Here is a 26154-nt window from a genome sequence, read left to right on the forward strand (position 1 = left end):
GGACAAACATAATAAAATTAATTAAATTAAACATTAGTACATTTAGTTTGATGAACCTAACTGAGTTGAGTTAAAACTACTATAGTACAGTGATTTGACCTAATACAACTAAAATATGGTAGCTGAATGAAAGTGACTTAATCTGTTTGGAAAAAAAATTAAATTGCTTGTAAAACGTTCTCAAATTCAATTAAGTAAGGGTAATGACTCCATAAAATCCATGTTGTCATGTTTATTCTAAATGTGGCATAATAAGTATAGTCTTTAATTAATCATCGGGATCACGTCTCACGTTATAGGCCTATTATTATCCAAATGCGCAACGCAATGACGCAACCTCCAAACGCGGATCATTTCGAGATATATATATATATATATATATATATTATTGATTGGTTTTATTTATAGGGAGGTCCAACTGTTCAAGCATTATACGTCGTTCATTGAAGCAACATCCTGTTATTGTAGGCCTATTTATCAACAAGAATAGGCTATTTAATGACCAAAGTTTTACATGTAATATTTTTTTTTTTATACAGCTGACTGAATTCTATATTGCAAACTGCATGCTTTAAAATGCTGTTTATTTCTAAATTTAAATCAATGTAAAATGGGCATGGGGGGAAAACACTCAATATATCCTTTGCCAAGGCTGCACACAGAACGCTATTATAATGTGGGGGGAAAACAGAAAAAATAAATAAAAAATGAATACATATCAAATATTCATGTAGCCTAGAGAGAGCGCTTTTTTCCCTGTTATGCAGCAGTTGCATAACGGCGGTAAAAAGATTGTGCGCCTGAATAGCCTATAGTTAGCATGAAAGGTATTATATGTGCAGGGTAAACGGAGATAATAAAGGAAAGCTTCCAGGTTCAATGGGAAAAGCGGTTACGGAACGACACTGTTATTCCTCTTTCGTTTGAATTTGAACCCGTTCATCAAAGCATTCGAATGAAAGAGCAATTATAGTGACGCCCTGCGTGCATTTCGCTTTGGTTACATCACTATATCCACCAACAGGATTTTTATTTTATTTTATTATTATTATTTTTAAATCTCTTCTCTGCACAAATGAGCATCGTTAGTCCATTAGACGGACTGATTCGTTTCTATAGAACAACCGAAAATTACCACCGTCCCAGAATAAATTAACCCATGTAAAAAATTAAGCAGGATGTGCAGGGCGACAGATCCACTACGGTTCTTCTGACCGTCTGGTAACGGCGCAAAGACATTCGAATTGAAAACGGAAGCAGTCTCAATATTTCGAATTATTAAACACATTAATTTCAGGGTTCAACAGATACTTAATATATAAATTAAGTCTAAGACAAAAGACTAGCTGTTTTGCGTTTATATTATCTCTAATTTGAAAACTGTGCAATAATAAACGCATTAAGGAATATAATAATAATAGCCACTAATAGCAAACATTTACAGACATCAATGCAAGAGAAGCCCAGCATACTGACTTCCAATTCTATTCAGTTGTAAAACATGTCAAATTAAAGTCAAATAATAATAATAATAATAATAATAATAATAATAATAATAATAAAAACACTTCATAGGCGGAACATTTGATTTATTTTTTTGAATATGACAGGAGCAAAATCTATCAAAATACTTGTATATTTTCACTTGATCCAAACAGTCCATGACATACGAGCCCTTTTCACTTTTAACATAAAAAGGCAAAGGTAAGATATTGATAGCTAAAGAATTGTACAGCAACAGTGCAGCTCTACTGAGCAGAATATTGTGCTTTCTTTATAAATATGTGACTCAAACAATCTAATGAAGACAGGTAATATTCTGAGTAGTGTGTAGATTTGGGATAGTAAAATTTCATGACACTCACAACACACTACAACACTTCCACGAGTAGCAGAGCATGGAACCACATGGGGCAGTTTACAAATGAATAATACAAAATAAAAAAACAACACAAACAACAAAAGCTGCATTCTGGAAGAATATCAAGAAGGGACATGTGTACAGAAATGTGTTTAAATATTCAGGAAGGTGTGAAAGTTAATTGATCAACTCCTGAACAACTGAAATCATTAACATCAATATAAAAAGAAGAAGAAGAAGAAAAAAAAAAAAAGGATAGTCATTTCACTAGAATGTTCTTATATCCCGCTTATTTCAGCTAATGTCTTTCATGGTAACAGTACTCCTCCATAGGACTGGAAACATCACAACACTACAAATCAAAGGTGTTACACTCCTTACAGTCCCATAGTGGCCAAGGGATAAGAACAGCTTATCTCTGTCCACAGTCCGTTCAGTGCAGGGACACTCAGCCAGTTTTAGGAGAGGTCATCTCCTGAATTTGCGGAAATGCTTGTGGTAGGGCTGGGACCTCTTGTCCTTCTTCTCAGGTGGCTTGTTGTAGAGATATGCTGAAGGCCCAGAAAAGTCATCTGGGTTCTCCTCCATCATCTGCAGCTTGGCTTCAATGGCACGAATCTTTGCATTAACACTATAAAAAGCAGAGGGAAAATGAGACGAAGGAGCATTAACTGAATTCTCCAGTCCAAACAGAGCACTTCAAAGGCTGTTCTGATGGGGGAATAAAAGCAGTTTTCTAAAAGAGTCACACTTTTGTTCAGAAATAACTATTGGAGCTACTGAGCACACAACCCTTTTTTTTCCAGCTGGAAAGGGAGAGGCTGAGAAAATGTATTAGCAGGAGAATAAAAACAAAACAGTGTAGGAGTGAGGGAAACATAAAGGGAGAAATAGGGAGAGATGGAAGGAAAACAAGAGGGTGAGCGGTAATGTCCCAAACCTCAGAGAGGTTGGCAGCTCCTCTGCTTCACTGGATGGCTCTAAACTGGCAGGCAGATTCTTGTCTCCTCTGAAGGGTTCAAACCTCTGAAATAGAGCAAACACACACACCAATAGGGACAGAAGACAGGGATGACCACATGTGAGGCACACTTATGAGGATATGTGCAGTGAAGATTTATTTGATTTGTTTATTAAGAATGAGTACCAACTTTCCACCACAAAGCTGAACATTTAAGGCCAAAGGCCAGGAAGAAGAGATGGCCTTAGCCACCTATATTATCCTCATTTGGTCCTATTAGGGACTAAATGAGGGCCACAACAGCTACTTATTAATCATATCCTCACATTACAACATTGAGGGAAAAGCTGGGCTGCAAAGCAATGGCATGCACATTCATTCCACTCAAAACTGACAGTCAAAAATCCTTACGACCTTGGACATAGTGACAGCCAAGTCATGTTATGAGAATCTGTGGGGAACAAAAAACAAAGAATGAATAAATGACCTATAATAATGGAAGACTAAAGAGAAAATGACCAAATATGTGTGAAATGACAAGTTAGTATTAAAGATTAAATGTTCAATATTAAAAGACAACATGAAATGGCCTCCACAACACATTTAACATCATATACACTCACTGAGAACTTTATTAGGAACCTGTACACCTACATACTCATGCGATTATCTAATCAGCCATTCATGTGTCAGCAATGCATAAAATCATGCAGATACGTGTCAGGAGCATCAGTTAATGTTCACATCAACCATCAGAATGGGGAAAAATGTGATCTCAGTGATTCCGACCGTGGCGTGATTGTTGGTGCCAGACGGGCTGGTTTGAGTATTTCTGTAACTGCTGATCCCTGGGATTTTTACACACAACAGTCTCTACTCAGAATGGTGCTAATAACAAAATACATCCAGTGAGTGGATAGAAATGCCTTGTTGATTAGAGAGGTCAGTGGAGAATGCCCAAACTGGTTCGAGCTGACAGAACTCAGATAACCACTCTGTACAACTGTAGTGAGCAGAATTGCATTTCTGAATGCACAACACATCGAACCTTGAGGCGGATGGGCAACAACAGCAGAAGACCACGTTGGGCACTTTATTAGGTCCATAGTGTTCATAATAAAGTGCTCAGTGAGTGTACAGTATTTATGTGTAAAACAGAATATTCAGCCAAAAATAATATAGGACGAGACTTGATTTTATCCCTTGGGATTTGATTGGATGGTGATTGTTAGGCTATGATATTATTGGTTAATATAATTGTACCCCTATCATGCAGCTTTGGTTATATCAACAGAGGTGGTGAAAGTTACTGGCCCTGCATCTGAAATCACGTACTGTCAGAATATGTACTGTATTTAATGAAGGACACACTTCTCGGCTGGTAAAACAGTACATTCCTTAGGTATGTATGCGAGGAGTATGAATAGATTCCAGACATACTTCATTTGGGGAGGTGGGTATTGACGCATGACATGAATATATGATGTAATAACAACAGCCGCGAAAATTATCTACACTGGTTTTGTTAAACAAGCACCATTAAAGCATAAGGAACAACTTTCTTGGTGTAATATATATATATATATATCACTTACAGTTGAAAAAAGAGTCAAGTCGATCTGGACTTCAGAATCTCGCTGGAAACAGTAGGTCATCTGGGTATTTCCGGAGATTGAATACTATTATGATGCTAGTGATACTTTGTAATACAGCACTTTTCATACCACTGTCTCCTAAGAATGATTCGCTTATGTTTTCCTCTCTTGTAAGTCACTTTGGATAAAAGCATCTGCCAAATGAATAAATGTAAATGTAAATGTAAATTTCTCGCTTACTGTTTTATGAATACTGAGGATTCGGACATACTACTTCATTGGCATACTGTTTTTGGCAACTATATACAGGTGCATCTCAATAAATTAGAATGTCGTGGAAAAGTTCATTTATTTCAGTAATTCAACTCAAATTGTGAAACTCGTGTATTAAATAAATTCACTGCACACAGACTGAAGTAGTTTAAGTCTTTGGTTCTTTTAATTGTGATGATTTTGGCTCACATTTAACAAAAACCCACCAATTCACTATCTCAAAAAATTAGAATATGGTGACATGCCAATCAGCTAATCAACTCAAAACACCTGCAAAGGTTTCCTGAGCCTTCAGAATGGTCTCTCAGTTTGGTTCACTAGGCTACACAATCATGGGGAAGACTGCTGATCTGACAGTTGTCCAGAAGACAATCATTGACACCCTTCACAAGGAGGGTAAGCCACAAACATTCATTGCCAAAGAAGATGGCTGTTCACAGAGTGCTGTATCCAAGCATGTTAACAGAAAGTTGAGTGGAAGGAAAAAGTGTGGAAGAAAAAGATGCACAACCAACCGAGAGAACCACAGCCTTATGATTGTCAAGCAAAATCGATTCAAGAATTTGGGTGAACTTCACAAGGAATGGACTGAGGCTGGGGCATGTCAAGGAATTTGGCTACAGTTGTCGTATTCCTCTTGTTAAGCCACTCCTGAACCACAGACAACGTCAGAGGCGTCTTATCTGGGCTAAGGAGAAGAAGAACTGGACTGTTGCCCAGTGGTCCAAAGTCCTCTTTTCAGATGAGAGCAAGTTTTGTATTTCATTTGGAAACCAAGGTCCTAGAGTCTGGAGGAAGGGTGGAGAAGCTCATAGCCCAAGTTGCTTGAAGTCCAGTGTTAAGTTTCCACAGTCTGTGATGATTTGGGGTGCAATGTCATCTGCTGGTGTTGGTCCATTGTGTTTTTTGAAAACCAAAGTCACTGCACCCGTTTACCAAGAAATTTTGGAGCAATTCATGCTTCCTTCTGCTGACCAGCTTTTTAAAGATGCTGATTTCATTTTCCAGCAGGATTTGGCACCTGCCCACACTGCCAAAAGCACCAAAAGTTGGTTAAATGACCATGGTGTTGGTGTGCTTGACTGGCCAGCAAACTCACCAGACCTGAACCCCATAGAGAATCTATGGGGTATTGTCAAGAGGAAAATGAGAAACAAGAGACCAAAAAATGCAGATGAGCTGAAGGCCACTGTCAAAGAAACCTGAGCTTCCATACCACCTCAGCAGTGCCACAAACTGATCACCTCCATGCCACGCCGAATTGAGGCAGTAATTAAAGCAAAAGAAGCCCCTACCAAGTATTGAGTACATATACAGTAAATGAACATACTTTCCAGAAGGCCAACAATTCACTAAAAAAGTTTTTTTTATTGGTCTTATGATGTATTCTAATTTTTTGAGATAGTGAATTGGTGGGTTTTTGTTAAATGTGAGCCAAAATCATCGCAATTAAAAGAACCAAAGACTTAAACTACTTCAGTCTGTGTGCACTGAATTTATTTAATACACGAGTTTCACAATTTGAGTTGAATTACTGAAATAAATGAACTTTTCCACGACATTCTAATTTATTGAGATGCACCTGTAGTAGGGAAGTATGTATATTCAGATGCAGCAGGGGTGTTTCAACTTTTAAACTAATGATTTTTATTCATTTCTCGATCATTTTGGCTGTGTTAATGCCAACGGCATACATTTTCCTAAAGGTGTGTATTTTTGGGGGAATTTTAATATTTCAACCTCAATTCCTATAATACATCTATAATGCGCCGTGTACACAAAATATTTACGCTCAGGGCCTTCAGGAAAAAAATGTCCCCATTGAAACACATTAAAACTGCAATATTTGATCCCTGTGCCATTAAAGCATAAAATCATGAATTCTATGATATTATGCTTTCATTCCAGAGCCGTGGCTTCAAAATTTTAATGTTTAATATTTTCCACCAGATGGCCCCATTTTTCTCATGTTTAGCCTATGGAGCAAATACATGCTTTTTCCCTATTTTCTGTTTGCTGTATTATAGAGCACTGCAGGCCAGTTGAATAAATGCTGCAGCTAAAATTGTGTGGGTGTGTTGTATGGATGTCAGAGTGTGTTTTGTATGTGTGTATTGAGAAATTTGTGTGTGTGTGTAAATACAACAGTGGCATTATGTAAACAAACTGGCATTTAAAGGGTTAAAATCCTGCAAATGAATGAATATTTGGTAGTTATAATCAGGACTGATGTTGGTTAAAAAATCAGTGAAAGTCAGTGAAAGTGGAAAATAATATGAATATATAATATTTTATGGCAGTTTTTTACGCGGACATTTTTGTCCTCTAAGGACCTTTGAGTAACTTTTTTAAATTGACGCACAAGGGTTAAAACTGACTCTGAACTTTTTACCAGGCCTACATACTTTTTAAATGCCTTTTATGTTTAGATTGTATGTTTAAGCCTTGTCCCAGACCCAGACTTTCAATATTAAACTATGAAAATCCTTTTTAAAATACAAATTATTACATGTTTAAAACTATGATAATCTAGGCAAAAAGTGAAATAAACAAACCCTATTAATATTTTTGAAATATAAAAATAATTTTTCAAAAATTAATGCTGTCCCACAGTTGTGGCATCATTTCCACCACGCCAAACAATTCAATTTCCAAACAATTCAAAACAATCTTTTCAAAAGTTCTAAAAGAAAAAGCTAAAGGTAAATATCACTTATGAGCAGAATATTTGTATTGCCCATCATTTCCAATCAAGCTGTAATTCTGCCAACGACTGCAAAAAGTGTGAAAATATTATTTAATTGTGTGTACTTAGGATACATAAAATGTTAGCTATGAAATTAGCCTAAGCAAGACAAAGGAGTCTGCCTTTAATTAAAAAATGTTTAATATAATTTCCATCACTGACTGAATATGAGATGTGCTGGAAATGCGTGAAAAATGTTTACGCGAAAAATGTTCAAGTCTCTGAATACAAAAGTAAGGTATATGGGGTATTCTTTGAAAGCTTAGAATCTGACCATTTCATAAGTAACCATCACCTTACCATTATGTTAAATAAAATAACAAAATAAGGCCTAAAAACATTCACATCCACAAATCAGCACCACCTAGAGGTCATGTGGTAGAAATATTTATAGGAATATAAAGTCTTTCAAATAGCACTTAAATAGACAAATCATATATCGAATGAAAGCTCAATGTTTATTTTGTTGCCCTCATACCACAGTTTGAAAGATTTTCAAAAGAATTCCAAAGTGAAATATTATATTTTTAAGACATCAAATACAAACGCCTCTTTTATGCGCCGATCACTGCTACTGTAAGCCCCAAATAGCTAAAAACTTTATATCTGCTTTTACCTTCGGCAGTTTTCTAAAACATGAGCCACTTTTACTTGTCTGTGAGCTTGCTTGTGTGAATAATCCAATGTTATATCTTTGATGTCCAGAAAAAGAAAGGCTCCAGCAGGAAAAGCATGACAAACAAATCATCCGAAATACAAGTTATTGACTATTGATGATAAAATGTTATACAGTGTAATTGTAGATCAACCCTGTCTATCAGCCACTGGTTGAAGCACCCACCCAATAGTGATTAAATGTTCCTTCAGAAAAGGGAGGATCTCAGCTTTCTAATGACACCTAGATTGATCTTATAGTCCACTCAGAGGCCAAGATATTCAATGAAACAATGGGGGTGGTGCATGAACTGAAAATTAGACTGAATGTCTATGGACAAGCACATCCGTGAGGGCTAAAATGCGTTAAAATGCCAGCTACATTTCAGGTCAGCATTTTGTGAAGGAAGGTGATAAAGGAAAAAAGAAATTCTAGTACTTGCTGCCATTTAGTAGAATAAAATAAGACTTTTTGGAGGGAGATGGAGTGAATAGAACCAGAATTACATGCTTACAAATTTAGGACAAAAAAAAAAAAAAAAGTAAAAGATTAAAATAAAAATCTATTCATCATAAGATAAATAATTGTAGTCTTTTTTTTGGGGGGGGGGGGGGCAAATTAGTATTTGTGTAAATGGTGTACTTTTAAATGTGTGGAAAATTGCAGGCAGCAGCCCAAAAATGCTTCAGAGTTGAAGAGGTTAAAGGTACAGAAAGCCACGAAGCAACATTCTTACAGCCCGTTCCTCATCCTATACGTATATTACATTAGGTTACAATGAGTTCATCATTTTCCTTTTGTTTATTTTCCTTTAGACTGCTACGCTCCACCCAAACAACTGTGGTCATGTACGAAGGGCAAATAATTTTTTTATATATACTGCATTTATCAGACAGCTCCACTGAGCAAAGGCGCTTCAAAGGGCACGGCTGATATAAACACATTGCTGAAGAATACACCGATACCCTGACAAAACTGTATCTATGGTCCATTGTCAGGGAGATGGTCAAAGTGATATATCCACACATATACACTTTCACCAGTCCCGCAATGTTGGGTGGAAGGTGGTCAAGAGGACCTGGACCCAGACCTGTCTGCTGCTACTTGTTGTCAACAACTCTGCTCTGTTGACCTTGACCCCAGCCTGGTGTCCCTTTCCCCTTAGACGGGGAGGGCCAGGAGGGGTTCACAGGAGGGGCGTGATTCTCAACCATACAGGATTTCCTCACTCAAAGCGGCAGCTGCCTATTGTTAAGGACCAGGGTTGCCTGAGGAGTCCCTCTCTATATGTAACTCTACATATTTAGCTATTACTACTTCTTACCAGGGTCAAAAATTAACCAGGACTTCAATGACAAAAATGAATTATAAAAATGCACCAAATATTTAAAATTTGCCCCCATAGTGACTTTTTTTTACATGTAACATTTGATATATTTATAATAATCAATTCTAGGCCTAGGCCTAATTCTATGGCATTATTTACAGCTACATTTGTATTTAATGTAGACTTAGAAGTAACAACCATAATGGTTCAGATTGACAAGTGCTGACGTAAACGGGATACATGCTGAGTGTTTTATATGGATTGAAAACAATATGCCACCATAAAGGTAAAAAAATGCCCTTGAAAATAGATTCTAGCTTGCCCCTTCATAAAAAAGCCAATTTTTGGCACTGCTGCTTAATGCTCCAAAAATGCTCCTTAGTTCCTACAGTTTGTTTGGATAAAACAAGCATTGCAAAACCTTAGAATATTAAGGTTTTGCAATGAGGAGCTACAACAAAGCATTGACTTTTGTCCAGGATAGAATGGACTTTAAAATTTTCTAAACAAAATGTAAAAATCCTCAGAAAATGTTGTGAGTGGGTGCCAAAACTATGCAGTTGCTAAGGTGTTTGTGTGGATGCTAATTGGTTACCCACACCCAAGTCTCTATGATATTCTAGCCCATTGATATGGCTTACGTGACTCATTCAATGTATATCTATGGGATTTTATTTTCCTCCAGGTGAAAATCCTAAACTCGATCGCTTAGAAAAGTAAAAGCACATCTCTACTTAACAAGCCATAATATTTGAAGTATCATTCAGGCACCAAAGTTTATACTTTGGGTTATGGGTTGGTTAAATACCTAACTAATTTTGCGATACCCACCTTTACCTGAGCATGCGCCCAGCGCACCACTAACTTCTTAGAAAGTGCCAACTTTCCATTCAGACACTGAATGGCCCGCTCAGCCTCCTGTAATGGACAGAAAAGAACACAAATTTTGATTGTGGTAACACAGATTGCCAACATCGAAATGAGATTTTCATGATTATATATGTTATGGTTACGTCTCTATAAACATTTGACACCAAGTGGCACCCACAACTTAATTATAAGACATGGAATTAACTTTAAAAATTATATTTTTAACAATCTATTTGGCCTTTTTAAAGAAATCATCTCTAAAGCCTCTTGATTTTAAGCTTTCCAGTTTGTATGTTTGCTCTTTGCGGCTTTTACTGGAAGCATGGCATAATGATAGGGAACAATAATGTCTGATGATGGATCACTAGTTTTCCAAGCTCTCATAAAGGGTGTGAAGGAGATCTGTAAACAAACACATTTCCCCTTCAACAACACTCTTGGGACTGCCTCACATTACACTCCAGAGAGCAAAACCTTCCTGATCTCCATCAGCTGTCTAAGTCCCTCGTGGGTCCATACCATCAAGGGATCAATCGATCTGTCATTGATTTGCCTACTTTGAATTGTTAATTCTCAGTGGATGTTGGTGAGGAGAAAGCACAGAACCTCTTTGGTGTGAAAGTTGACAAAGCAGTATCCTCTTGGTTGGCCCTCCAGAGGACCCGATTTGTGGAATAGAAAGTCAAACTGCTTCACTTTGCCAAACTTCTCCAGGAGCTTCACTAAATGGTACCTGCAGGGATACAGAGTGAGATGTTCTTATTTTAAAGTTATTAAATCCATTTCATTTTTTGCAATATACTCCAAAATTTGGGGTTCAGTGTTCAAGGTGACATGATTAGGAGGGATGCTGAAATTACACTAACTAGATTTTTTGCCTGTGCAAAATTTGTCGTCAATATTCTAGGCTGTTTTTAGGGTGTTGCTATATTGTGTTACTATGCAGATGCTTAGGATGCAATGGTTTCTAGGGGGTTCTACATATTAGAGAAGTGGTTGCTCATTTGCCCAAATCAAAAGAGCCCCACAAGTTTCTAAATCTCTGGTCGCTATATACAGTATGGCATGGATTCCTCCTCCTATGTAAGTCTATGGGATTTTTCCAATAGTTTAATCGTCTGCCAGATAAAAATTCTAAGTCTGATCACTTATTTAAATAATCGCAAACCTCCCCTCAACAAGTCACATGATTTGAGGTATCATTTATGCTACCTGGTCTCTTAGAAACATGTTACTATAACTACATTTTTGTAAAAATGTTTGTACATGGCTCATACGTATCGCTGCAGATTCCTGCTGAAATAAACAGTAGTGGTGCTTAAGTTATGACATCAAAACACTTTTACTATAGTGCATGATGGTTATCCATTTTAACATTTGCATTATGTTTTGCCAACTACATTTACAAGCTTATTTGGTCCCAACCAAATTGTGCAGTAGCTTAACTGCATAGGGCTTTGCACTTGCAATGCAAAGACTGGGGTACGAGTCCCAAAGTGTCAAGTGTCATGTGAGTCGACAAAAATATAATAGAAGCCTCACAAAATTATGTGGTTGCTTTATCAATTGTGTTTTTTATCTCACATTTGCTTTTCTGACATTATCAGTGGGTTTAGGTTTAAGGATTAGGGTAGGGAGGTAGGAGTTTTTATTTAAAACTCGATTGAGCAATTTTGTTTTTATGTTTTTGTGAAACATTTAATTAGCTTTTAGCTCCACTCATCTCACATTTCATCTTGGAACTGCCCGCAACTGTACATGTAAGGAGCCCTGTAATATCAATTTCCAAAAATGTTGCCACACTCACATTTTTCCCCCCATGAGATCAGGCTCCATTCAAGTACATAGCACAAAGTTTTTGTGCACCAAAATGTAGAACTTAGAGTTAGGGTTAAGAATTTGAACAAACCCGTAAGTATGAGCAAGAGTAATAGTGATGCTTGCATTAGCAAACACCACTAATACTTGTACAAATCAAGAATAAAATTAGTAATAACCATTATTAAAGCCACAAGGGAATAATGTATGTCATGATATCATAAGTCTTTGTAAACTGGGCTTGATCAGAATGACAGGTCTCTTTACACCTTTTTAGCTGCTGTAAATCTTTTATTCACACAATACAAAGGATACAGCAAGGGGACAATGAGGATATAAAATAGCGGAAGCTTGAATTCCCTCAAGAGTTTAATTTAAGACAAACAATTACAACTGTGTGCAGCTTCAACACCCTGCTGTTCTGTAACAGCCAATAGGAGACATGGAAAATCACGATGGCCTGGCCCCAATTCATTATAATTTCTAGGGACAGCAGCAGATTATTATTTTGGCACTTAATATCTTTATTTAAATGTACAGGATAAGGGTGTAAAAATATGACACAAAAATGCATGGTTTCTGAAATCCATGCTGGCAGAAGTCCAAAAATTAGGAATGATATTCTCACCTTTTCCTTGCATGCGATATCATGCATATATATATATATATATATATATATGCATGATAAACACATATTCAAGTTTCTAAAGTCTGGCCTCAAAGGACATGATAAGAAGGGGATAACGGGATTGGAAAATGTTGCGGACGAGTTGGATTCGAATTCACATTGCCCACACAACAGCACAGCTCATTGTGTTGGAGCAAGCGTGCTTAGCAACCTCTAGGTCACGACTCCAACAGCACAGAGGAACTTTAAACAAGAAATGGCATTTACATCCCATTTTACAGCCGTAATGTGACCTGTATTCCAAGTGAAACTGGATTTGCAACAAGAAATTTTTTTTTTATACAAGTCTAAAATTTGGATCGTCAGAAAATTATTGGATCGCGAAAAGTGGACGTTCCATACTATAAAGCACAAGTGCAACTAGCTGGCCATAGTCTCTTTGACAGATGGGTGAAGGAGAGGGATTGAAAAATATAAGGGACTTGGTGACTTCAGACGAAAAAAAAAGTTGTTTCAAAAGTGCAGCAAGTATATAGACTTTGATGAAAGATGACAGAGACAAAAAATATTTTTCTTTGAAATAGCATTCACAAATGGATGATTCACAACAAGACCAGTAATGTGTATTATTAAAGTAAATAGGGTCAATTTTGATTTTATGTTGGCATTAACCTTAGCTTCAGAACCATTGGTTAGTTCTTTGATACAGCTAAGAGCACAGGTAGAGAGCACTCATAAAACAGGAATAATGAATTTCTCTTCCAAAGAATAGAACCTTCTGATTACATTAAACCTGTGCAATCCAAACACGGAGAGAGCAGTACAAACAGGCTTCTTCAAACAACCAAGTCCACAGCATTTGAGGGCAGTCTAGCATGCAGTCTGTACATAAAAGAGAGCATTTTCTCTCCCTCCGCCAAGTATCCTTGCTTTTGTATGTTCACCCTTACGTCATCCAAGTCATTAACATTTAATGTGATTTGACTCTGTACGAACATGACTGCAGAGGGTCTATTTGCACCCAAAGTTGCATTAATCTTTCTGTTGTGCCGCAAACCACATTTGACGATAGCAATGCTAAGTAAATAAAAGTATCTTTGCCGCTGGTATGTGTCGGCATCATCACCAATTATTCATTCTGACATGTTAGGGCGATGCATATGGCACATGCAAGGGCATTCCCAAAACAAAATGCCAAAAACTCAGTAATGCAGCTTAGGAAGGCATCCAAGCATGCATTACCTTCAGCAGGAAATGGATGGGAAAAGTACAAGAATCCAAGCTGAGTGATACTGAAAAACACATACTAGATAAACAACAACACATTTGCGGAACTTCTCGCTATCTTTTTATTCTTCCAGCATGACAGCAAGTGTGATCTGGGAGTAGTCTTGTACAAGAAGCCGAGAAGATGCTTGGGATTTTTGGATGCTTTTGGTTATTTTTAATCTTGGAAAGGTAGGCGCTTGGACAGAATTGGGGGACCTGGCTTGAGTATTAATGTTTTCCCCTCCTCTCCCAAGAGCTTTTCTCCAAGTAGAATTTCGCACTTTCCCAGCCTCCACCCTCTCGAGCCTGGGCCACGGGATCTTCCTGGCTTGCTGCAGATTGAAGAATTGATAGTGGCTCAATTCAAAGGGACAACAAGAGCCTTATTCTGACCACAATGCACTTCTCCTGAGGGTGATAAAATGTGCCATGGGGAGGAAGAAGGGGTCCGTCTAGGGAGTGAACAAACACTTTGGCTTGGAGTAGTTTGAGAGTCTGTGTAGTTGTCAGCCAAGCATGTCATCTGTTGGGGCCAAAGGTGCAGAAGATCTGCCCACCCACCTGCAGCGTGTTCAGTTTCAATATTGCTGGCTTAAAAAGGGCAATGACAGACCTTGAGAAACATTTAGCAGAACAGGATGAACGCAGAATCAAGAAGAGTACGGATATCAAGGTCAAGGAGTGATTCCAACAGACACGTGTATATTTCAGACGACTGGATTGTGTGACGCGAGGCCAGTTCCTCCTCGGCTGTCCCATCGGATACGGCCTCCTGTTCCCTGCTGCCTACTGCATAACGGACAAAGCGAAGCAGAACTTCAACAGCCAAAAGGCACAAACAACCTGCGGCACATGGTAGATCCATCACCGGCCCTAAATGGGCCCCAGCGGAGCACGGACAGGTCAATATGTCAGCCTCTTATTACGACAGCAGCCCCTGCTTTGTGTGAACAGGCCGGGTCGGCCATGGACTTTAAGTGTGGGAAACAGGCCTTGAAAGAAAGAGGTTGTATGTTTGTGTCAAAGAGATGTGAACGAGCATGTGTGAGGTAGGATGGAGCTCTTGTCTCTCTGTAATTGTTGACAGATATTCTCATTAGATGAAAGAAATTTCGTCCTCACTGTTGTCATCATAGCCCAGTCTGGCATCAATGATGTCACTCAAACTTACGGATTAGGGTAGGTGGATCTGACAGAGGCCAAAGTGCTTGAGAACTTAGTGGCTCTGTTCCAAAACCAAGTAAGCTGCCTTGCTGCATACTGGCTACATAGAAAGCTGACTTCTAGACAGCTTCCTAATGGTTATGGATTCTCACAAGTGACTGATTTAGAACGCTCTACATTGGCAGAAACTCAGATTGCCACACAAATATCGCTCGGGTATGGGAGACACGACTCACAATTGTTTCAAATAGAGTTAAAAGTTTCTACGACTTTCCCAAAGTGGAAAAACAAGGGAAATGGATTTTGGCAGTCAGAAGAGAGAAAGAGGTCAAATTTACTGTCACTTTCTCAGTAGATGTAACTGATTCCCCATTACAGCAGTGTTTACTAGTTTACCAGGGTAATAACAGCAAAGTATAGAGTAAAAATTTGATATAAAAGTTACATTTACATTTAAGTTAAATTAAAGCGGAAAGGTGACAAAGTCTCCATAAATGACATTTTGTCTGCCATCTTGGTGCCTTCACTAGGAATACATGCAATGCTGACAAGATACTGTATCTTAGGAAGCAGCATAATGATGCTGCATGCCTATATTTTGGAAAAGCCTTTGTCACAGGAGTGCAGCTATGGTGCTTTAAAATACTGCCCTTCATTGGCAGCTCACTAGGTTTTGGAGACAATGCTGAAGACGGTGTTAAACACTTGTGACATGCTATACAACACAGTATTTTTTAGATGGAGGGCAAACAAACTGTTATATTTAAGTGTCGAGGCAGGGAAGACTCACAAGTTCAGTGAAAGGTGGAAAGTGTAAGGCTTGTGCTATTTCAGCAACGTGACTTGTCATTGTGCCCAAGCACTGACCGCCACAAGTCCACGGCATTCACGTTCACCACTTTTCAGCGGAAAAGAAATTGAGCAACTGCTCAAATGTGTCCAGAAACTATTTTTTTTATATCAGACTAGCAGCTTGTGATTAATGTGATGTTGATGAAACTTACAGTCAATAAGCTAGATTAATTAGCACAATGAAGAGAATGTTTAGAGTAAGAGAAAAGAATGATTTTCTGTCTGACTAAAATCTGTTATTGAATGCAAGCTTGCGAAATGTGAACTTTGCAACTTCTTCCAAACCTGTGATATATTGAGGTCTCTAAAGATAGATCAGATGAAATAAATGAGATAATCACGATGGAACGGCTGACAAAAAACAGCAGCTTTTCAATAAATTACTGCAAAAACAGAATCCGTGCATGCAGTCTCCTGGCTGAATTTGCCTACTGTTTATTATTTCCAACAATGTTACAAAAACTTGCGAATTTATAGCAAACTAACAGATGATCATTATTTGTTAGCACACAGATGCCTGTAAAATAACTTGAGAAAAACAAATGGAGTGTTACTGGAAAAGCAAAAATACAATCTCAAAACTACACATTCAAATTCACATTCTTCTACTTTTGTTTTTGGTAATTCACATTCTTCGTGCATATCGCCACCTGCTGGCCAGGGAGGAGAATTTATAGTAAAAAATTACTTAACTATTGATGTTTCTCGCCCACACTTATCATATCACTTCTGAATATATGAATGTAACCACTGGAGTCATATGGAATACTTTTATGCTGCCTTTATGTGCTTTGTGGAATGGTGGAGAAAGCTCTGGCCACCATTGACTTGCATGGTACGAACCAACAGAGCTGAGATATTCTCATAAAAATCTTCATTTGTATTCTGCAGAAGAAATCGTACACATCTGGGATGGTATGACATTGAGTACTATCCCTTTAAAACTTACTATATTATCAGAAAGAGAATGAGATGCTACTGGGAAATGCTACTGGATCATTTACTCACCGTGCTCAGGTCCCGATGGTGACAAAGCACATATTGTCAGGACAATATCAAAATGCAAAAAATCTTAATGGTCTAAAAATACCATACTAGTTAATCCACAGTGATTTTATGAAAAACTGCATGCTGTTGGAGCTGAGGCCTACCGGTAGCAGTTGTGGTGCTTGTGTAGGCGACAGTAGTTGGAGTTAGTCTTGCAATTGCCAAACATTTCTCGATTACACACTCTTTTCCCTATCATTTCGTCTCCTCTCTACAATCCGTATGAATAACAGTGGCAAAAATATAAAAAATGCTGTAAGGTGGGACTACAAACTGGGTCCTTTGAAGCTTATGGCCCTTAAACTTTGGGTTGTTGTGTTCCAGTCTTGGTATGGAACCCCAAATGACCAGGTGATCAATCGTCACCAATTTCCAAGCCTTCATAAATCTTTCTTGCGATCTGTCCACATCAGCTACAGTGCAAAACCTAAAGTCCCGTTTTACCCTAGAACTCAATTACTGTTCTCAATTATCCACTTACTGAGAAACCCCAGGAAAAAACTGCCTTTGGGCGAATGCTGACCTCACATAGCAGAACTTCACCACAATGTGTTTGTGTGTGTATGTGTGTGCGAGATCTGCAGGAGCCTGAAGCGGAGCTCACTACTACAAACACTCCTAGCATGTGAACTAATTAATCTTCCCAATCACTAGCCTGTGGGCATCATGGCTGTTTTCATTCAAGCAGGTTATTTAAAGGAAAACAGAGAAGCGAGTGGGAAGGAAACGCCTGTCTAGACGCCAGCCCAGGCAAGCCGTACATTTTCCAGGGGTGCTCTCGCAACGTGTGCTGTTTCTCTCCAGCTTCCCTTCTGTGTCACCCACCCACCCCCTCTCCACCTTGAGCAGCCACTACAGGTTCACAGAGTAAACACGCCAGGTGAATGAGAAATGATGGCAGCCCCTCAGAAAAACAGGTCTCCACGGCCGGGTGGCTCTCTTTAACACGCCTTGTTCGTCATCTGCTCATTCTCCAGCACAAAGACACATACAGCTAATCAATCATCCGGGCAGGTCCACAGGTCTGCCTGGGAGCCAGTGCAGTGAGAGCCCAGCCCAGGGTTTCTGCGGAGGCCAAGACTCACTCTGTGATTTTGGGGTCAATGTTGCCGATCCAGAGCCGATGACCCTCCTGTGCCAAGCCACCTGACAGGATGGAGGCATTCTCCACAGACTCTGCAGCTGACTGCATTGGGGTCCTGAAAAAAATTAATGAGCTATTGCAGTGACTTCATAATTAAACTAAAAACAAATAAATTTCATTAGTTATAGTTATTGTGATACACGGGAATGTATACATTAATTTAAATGCAAAACATAGGTCTTTCAATAAACAATACACAGTATTGTCTCCTTGCTAAGGCACTATAATTTCCCATATGGCATTAATGAAGTATCTATCTAGACAACAATTTTGAAAACATTGCATTGTATAAGTGATCCCATAAATACAACATTAATCATCTGAATTTTTAAATGACAGCCATTCAAACTCAAATTTTCTCCCAAACATTTTCAATAATACGATTTTATGTCTAAATCTGCAAAACAGTTACATTTTAGGCCTCCAATCAATCATAACGGTTTATTTTAAAGATGTATGACAACAATGAAAATGTCAATGCTATTTTACAAAACATTTGTCATGCAGAACCAAGCACAGCACTGTTAGTGCGTTAAAAATCACAATAACGCAAACCATGTCATATTTTCGAATAATATTACAGATAAACTAAGTAAACGGAGTAGACAATAAATATTCATAGATATCAATGACTCTTGTATGTGCTAACTGTTAGCAAACGATGCTAACACAGTTAATACGTACGCAGATCACTCACCCTCTTTTTGTATTCCTCCCTTTTCTCTTTTAACACAACTAAACCCTATGAATAAAAAGGTGGCAACGCTTTAAAATCTGACTGTCATCTCGTATATCAGACAAAACATTGACTCGAGCCAGTTAGCATAGCATTCATAACATCAACAACGGCGCCGTCTAGTGACGTTTACAGCCTGTTTTGATGATGTAATACAACAAAATGCGATGATTTCACGCGTGTCCTTGGGCAGCACATGTTGTCAAACAGGGATTGTGCAGCAAGACATGCTTGTCAATATACTGTAAACTATTCTACATGAGTAAAGTAAGTATGTGTTTGAGTTTGTATTATTACATTGAAATGTGTTTTGACCTCATTGTATTTTTAATTTGTGCTTGTCATCGATGGGGGAATTTTCTTTCAAGGCTCAGTTATGTAGCCTAGCAGAATGTAATGAACTACAGTACACTTCTGTCTAACGAACCTGACAGATGCTTTTACAGGACATTTGTCATGTACTACAGTGTGCATACTCGCGTTAAAGTCAAAGGTGAACAAATGCTTAAAAAAAAAAAACACTTAGCACAGACAAGAGTCATTGATATCTATGAATATTTATTGTCTACTCCGTTTACTTAGTTTATCTGTAATATTATTCGAAAATATGACATGGTTTGCGTTATTGTGATTTTTAACGCACTAACAGTGCTGTGCTTGGTTCTGCATAACAAATGTTTTGACATATCATATTGACATTTTCATTGTTGCCATACATCTTTAAAATAAACTGTTATGATTGATTGGAGGCCTAAAATGTAACTGTTTTGCAAAATGTAAACTTAAAAACTATATATATATATATATATATATATATATATATATATATATATATAATATATACACACACACTACTGGTCAAAACTTTTGAAACACGACTGAAATGTTTCTCATGATCTTAAAAATCTTTTGATCTGAAGGTGTATGCTTAAATGTTCGAAATTAGTTTTGTACACAAAAATATAATTGTGCCACCATATTAATTTATTTCATTATAAAACTAAAATTTAATAAAAAAAAAAAATAAAAAAAAGTTTTTGAAATTGATGACTCAGACCAAATAATAAAGAAAATCAGCCAATAAGTGCCCAACAGAGATGGGAACTCCTTCCATACTGTTTAAAAAGCATCCCAGGGTGATACCTCAAGAAGTTGGTTGAGAAAATGTCAAGAGTACATGTCTGCAAATTCTAGGCAAAGGGTGAGTACTTTGAAGATGCTAAAATATAACACAGTTTTGATTTATTTTGTATTTTGTTTAGTCACAACATAATTCTCATAGTTCCATTTATGTTATTCCATAGTTTTAATGACTTTACTATTATTCTAAAATGTGAAAAAAAATTATAATAAAGAATGAGTAAGTGTTTCAAAACTTTTGACCAGTAGTCTACATATATATATATATATATATATATATATATATATATATATATATATATATATATATACACACACACACACACACACACACACACACACACACACATATACACTGGCGGCCAAAAGTTTGGAATAATGTACAGATTTTGCTCTTATGGAAAGAAATTGGTACTTTTATTCACCAAAGTGGCATTCAACCGATCACAATGTATAGTCAGGACATTAATAACGTTAAAAATTACTATTACAATTTGAAAAAAATGTTCAGAACTTCTTAAACTATTTCAAAGTGTTCTCATCAAAAAATCCTCCATGTGCAGTAATGACAGCTTTGCAGATCCTTGGCATTCTAGCTGTCAGTTTGTCCAGATACTCAGGTGACATTTCACCCCACACTTCCTGTAGCACTTGCCATAGATGTGGCTGTCTTGTCGGGCACTTCTCACGCACCTTACAGTTTAGCTGATCCCACAAAAGCTCAATGGGGTTAAGATCCATAACACTCTTTTCCAATTATCTGTTGACCAATGTCTGTGTTTCTTTGCCCACTCTAACCTTTTCTTTTTGTTTTTCTGTTTCAAAAGTGGCTTTTTCTTTGCAATTCTTCCCATAAGGCCTGCACCCCTGAGTCTTCTCTTTACTGTTGTACATGAAACTGGTGTTGAGCGGGTAGAATTCAATGAAGCTGTCAGCTGAGGACATGTGAGGTGTCTATTTCTCAAACTAGAGACTCTGATGTACTTATCCTCTTGTTTAGTTGTACATCTGGCCTTCCACATCTCTTTCTGTCCTTTGTCTTTGAAGACTATAGTGTACACCTTTGTATGAAATCTTCAGTTTTTTGATAATTTCAAGCATTGTATAGCCTTCATTCCTCAAAACAATGATTGACTGCTGAGTTTCTAGAGAAAGCTGTTTCTTTTTTGCCATTTTTGACCTAATATTGAACTTAAGACATGCCAGTCTATTGCATACTGTGGTAACTCTAAAACAAACACAAAGACAATGTTAAGCTTAATTTAATGAACCAAATAGCTTTCAGCTAAGGTGTTGGAGTGATGGCTGCTGGAAATGGGGCCTGTCTAGATTTGATCAAAAATGACTTTTTTCAAATAGTGATGGTGCTGTTTTTTACATCAGTAATGTCCTGACTATACTTTGTGATCAACTGAATGCCACTTTGGTGAAATTAACAAAGTACCAATTTCCTTCTGAAACAGCAAAATCTGTACATTATTCCAAACTTTTAGCTGCCAGTGTGTGTGTGTGTGTGTATATATATATATATATATATATATATATATATATATATATATATATATATATATATGCAAAGTTGATAATACTTTAGTTTATAAATTACTGCATTGGTAATCTTTATAAACATATTAACAGAATACGGCATAAGTAAATAAATAATCCAAAGCATATTTTCTTTTTGTTTTAGAATATATATATAATGTTCAAATATCACTGGCCAACAACAGTTTACCTCTGACAGTCTGACCACTGTATATAAAACAGTATAACATTTAATTAGCTAGAGGTTATAGAATAATAAATTAAATAATTAAAATAAAGGAACTTTTGTTAAATTAACACTGTACTATTAAAAGTGGTCCACCGTTATGGGTTTTTCAATTGTCGATATAACATAATTCAATTTAATGATAGCAACTGAGATGTACATAAAATGGTTGAAATTAAATTGTGAACAATGGCAATTACAAACACTTCTTTTACACAATATTCACAAAATGTTTACAAAAAAGTATTTAAAAACAAAAATTCATTCATCCATTGACAAAATGTCATTTGATTTTGGAGTGGACAAGGGTGAGCCAATACCATTAATAATAATTATATTAATTGACCAACTGGGTATATTTGGCCATGCTTATATTGTTCTATAACTAACTAATAATGAAGGTTCAAGATAAATGTAAGGATTATTGGCTATTAAAGAAAACATTAAAGGAATATTTCATGTTCAATACAAGTTAAGCTCAGTCGAAAGCATTTGTGGCATAACGTTGAATACCACAAAAATATGGTGGACTTTTTTTTTTTTTTTCATTAAAAAAGCAAAACTTGTTTTGAGTATTTGAACGTTTACAGATTGGCCCCATTCACTTCAAGTAAGTGCCTTACCATAAGGGCCTATTCAGATAAAATCCACAACGAATTTGCGAGGTGAAGTGCTGAAGTGTTTACAGCTTCTATATTATTTATATACTGAATATTTGCATTGAATTCAGAGTTTCTGTGCATGAGACGAGTAAAAGCGCACAGGAATACACTCCGGTGTCTTAGTATTTATACACATTTATAGTACCTGCATATACACTATATTGCCAAAAGTATTCGCTCACCCATCCAAATAACTGAATTCAGGTGTTCCAATCACTTCCATGGCCACAGGTGTATAAAATGAAGCACCTAGGCATGCAGACTGCTTCTACAAACATTTGTGAAAGAATGGGCCGCTCTCAGGAGCTCAGTGAATTCCAGCGTGGTACTGTGACAGGATGCCACCTGTGCAACAAGTCCAGTCGTGAAATTTCCTCCCTACTAAATATTCCACAGTCAACTGTCAGTGGTATTATAACAAAGTGGAAACGATTGGGAATGACAGCAACTCAGCCACGAAGTGGTAGGCCACGTAAAATGACAGAGCGGGGTCAGCGGATGCTGAGGCGCATAGTGCGCAGAGGTCACCAACTTTCTGCAGAGTCAATCGCTACAGACCTCCAAAGTTCATGTGGCCTTCAGATTAGCTCAAGAACAGTGCGTAGAGAGCTTCATGGAATAGGTTTCCATGGCCGAGCGGCTGCATCCAAGCCATACATCACCAAGTGCAATGCAAAGCGTCGTATGCAGTGGTGTAAAGCACGCCGCCACTGGACTCTAGAGCAGTGGAGACGCGTTCTCTGGAGTGACGAATCACGCTTCTCCATCTGGCAATCTGATGGACGAGTCTGGGTTTGGCGGTTGCCAGGAGAACGGTACTTGTCTGACTGCATTGTGCCAACTGTGAAGTTTGGTGGAGGGGGGATTATGGTGTGGGGTTGTTTTTCAGGAGCTGGGCTTGGCCCCTTAGTTCCAGTGAAAGGAACTCTGAATGCTTCAGCATACCAAGAGATTTTGGACAATTCCATGCTCCCAACTTTGTGGGAACAGTTTGGGGATGGCCCCTTCCTGTTCCAACATGACTGCGCACCAGTGCACAAAGCAAGGTCCATAAAGACATGGATAAGCGAGTTTGGTGTGGAAGAACTTGACTGGCCTGCACAGAGTCCTAACCTCAACCCGATAGAGCACCTTTGGGATGAATTAGAGCGAAGACTGCGAGCCAGGCCTTCTCGTCCAACATCAGTGTCTGACCTCACAAATGCACTTCTGGAAGAATGGTCAAAAATTCCCATAAACACACTCCTAAGCCTTGTGGAAAGCCTTCCCAGAAGAGTTGAAGCTGTTATAGCTGCAAAGGGTGGGCCGACGTCATATTAAACCCTATGGATTAAGAATGGGATGTTGCTTAAGTTCATATGCGTCTAAAGGCAGGTGAGCGAATACTTTTGGCAATATAGTGTATATTATAAGCAGACTTTCAAAAACAGACCAGGCTTATGTTTGTAGTACAAAGGTGTCACGAACTGCGAGTATTTAGTTTTAAGTATAAAAACTAAATAGTAGTTTCGCCAGCCACCTCACGATACGATACATATTGCGATACACATGTCACAATTCGATGTATCACGATAACCTGATTGGACTCTGATTTACAAGCTTTCAATTCCAATTATTTGGGTATATTTCAGTTATAATGTCCATTTTGCTCACTACAGTATAAAAGAAATTCACTTTCAGCTAATACTGTTATTAATTATACAGGGGACCATCTAACTTGGTAAATTACGGGAAATATTAATTTAACAAATTTTATTTTATCATTAGTTCTTTATCATTTTAGTCTATATATATATATATATATATATATATATATATATATATATATATATATATATATAAATAACAGTATATTGTTACATGTTTGTTTGCATGCGTAATTTGTACTAGAGATGGACCGATATATCAGTTTTACAGATTAATCAGTGCCGATAGTTGCTTTTTGGAACAATCGGTATTCGGCAAAAATCTATGCCAATAGTTTTTTTTTTTTTATTTCCTCCGTGTTCCTCTGAAAATTGTTTTTTTAAAGTGAAGCGAGGGCATGCAATGAAAAATGCCACTATATAGAAATGTCCCTCGTCAGCACATGCATTGTGTCTCCAACTTCTTATTGTGAATAATAATATATAGGCTATAAAAAGCTTAATTTGGTAAATATTAAATATAGAGCATTGTAATAGTCCCTAGTGTGTTTTAGGCTTGTTTAGTGTTAAAAGTCCCAAGGTATGCACCTAATCTTTTTTTTTTTCTGATTATTATTGGGATTTTGGTTGAAAAATAAGCAAATTAATAAAAATAAAAATTGTAAAAACAATCGGCCGATTAACCAGTAATCGGCCTTTTCCACCACCTGAGATATCGGTATCGGTAAAATCCATTCGGTCGACCTCTAATTTGTACTATTTAAAAGTATTTACATTGAGATGTAGAACAAGTTCTAAAACATTACTGTCTTTTTAAGACCAGCGGAAGGGACTTTGACAGAAATGTTTGTTTTGGTTGAATGGTATTACAGCATCCGTGCTTAAGTTTCTTTTGTTGTTTTTGTTTGTTCAACAACTGACTTTAAAAAACAGAAAGGATATTAAAAGATACATTATTCAGTGACAAATGGATTGTGTGGATCTCGTCTTTGGACACACACATTGAAAGAGTAAAACCAAACTTTATTCCCAACACGCAGTGAAAAGATCTTGGTGTTAAACTTCATCACTACTCTACACTGGTGAGTGAAATCTGAAAAATTATCAGCTAGTGGCTAATCGCAGACATTTTTAGTTGCATATGCGAGTGATTAACTTGCATTTTAGAGGGTTGCGCATAGAATGAAAGAGCGTTCATGGGATTTTGAGAACTGACATCAAAATCATTCAAATGAAGATCGCGATTAAACGGAAAATCAATATTTTTGCCCAGCCCTCATGCCAAACGTGTGAGAGAGCCTCAGCGTGTCCCCGAGAGAAACAGGCTCAGTTTCAATCTCTCTCATGCCTCATAGAAGTATCCCTGACTCCACCGAGAAACACCGCTTTCAGAGTTTGCATTTATTCAGACAACCGGCTTCTTCTCTATTGAAATGCTGGACATGATGTGAATGCATGCATAGTTGAATATAAATATCGATACATGGACAATTTCGTGAGAGAAAGCATCGCCATATATCAATATTTGATTGTATCAACAAAGTCCTAGTGTGTGTCAGATGCACGCCCAGTGCCAGTGTTTGCTAGTTGATAGCACCACCAAGGTGCTGGATTGTGCAGCAGCAGCGAACTTAGAAAAATGACAAAAAGGTAATATCTCATTGGTCAGTCAGTTTTCTTCGTAGTCTGACAAAAAAAGAAAAGAAAAAAGAAGCTATTCAAAAGCTTGTTCGGAACGAAAATTCGCACCGAAAAATCGGGGTTGGTGTGAGGCCATCCTCACCCTTTGGACCAAAACGTCCATGTCTGACACCTCCCATCTCCCATGGACGACAAGGAGAGTCACACTTTTAATTTTTGATCTGCCTCAAACCATAACAGCTGCGGCTCGAAATTGCACCTGCAACATGCATCATCGAGGCCTGATAGTAATCGCAGCTCGTGCATGTTTAGGGGGGAAACCGTAGTCGCTGCTATAAGACCCGTGCC

General features: G+C 37.6%; 2 protein-coding genes across 3 annotated transcripts in view; one reads left to right on the forward strand and one right to left on the reverse strand.

Annotated features, from left to right (window-relative positions):
* Positions 1-1570: 1570 nt before the first annotated feature.
* rbm18 (RNA binding motif protein 18) lies at positions 1571-19073 on the reverse strand. Its single transcript, XM_051685446.1, has 6 exons — positions 18908-19073; positions 18152-18265; positions 10895-11021; positions 10256-10336; positions 2802-2887; positions 1571-2492 (listed from the first exon to the last, which is right to left on the reverse strand). The coding sequence occupies exons 2-6, from the start codon at positions 18256-18258 to the stop codon at positions 2330-2332; spliced, it is 564 nt and encodes a 187-aa protein (XP_051541406.1). The 5' UTR covers positions 18259-18265; positions 18908-19073; the 3' UTR covers positions 1571-2329.
* A 20-nt stretch (positions 19074-19093) lies between these two features.
* mrrf (mitochondrial ribosome recycling factor) overlaps positions 19094-26154 on the forward strand; it is a 33227-nt gene continuing 26166 nt past the window's right edge. For both annotated transcript variants that reach the window (XM_051685429.1, XM_051685430.1), the window contains exon 1: positions 19094-19213. The gene's annotated coding sequence lies outside the window, so the exon portion shown is untranslated. The remainder of the gene's footprint in view (positions 19214-26154) is intronic.

Source organism: Myxocyprinus asiaticus, chromosome 43 (genome assembly GCF_019703515.2).
Source record: "Myxocyprinus asiaticus isolate MX2 ecotype Aquarium Trade chromosome 43, UBuf_Myxa_2, whole genome shotgun sequence".
Lineage (NCBI taxonomy): Eukaryota > Metazoa > Chordata > Actinopteri > Cypriniformes > Catostomidae > Myxocyprinus > Myxocyprinus asiaticus.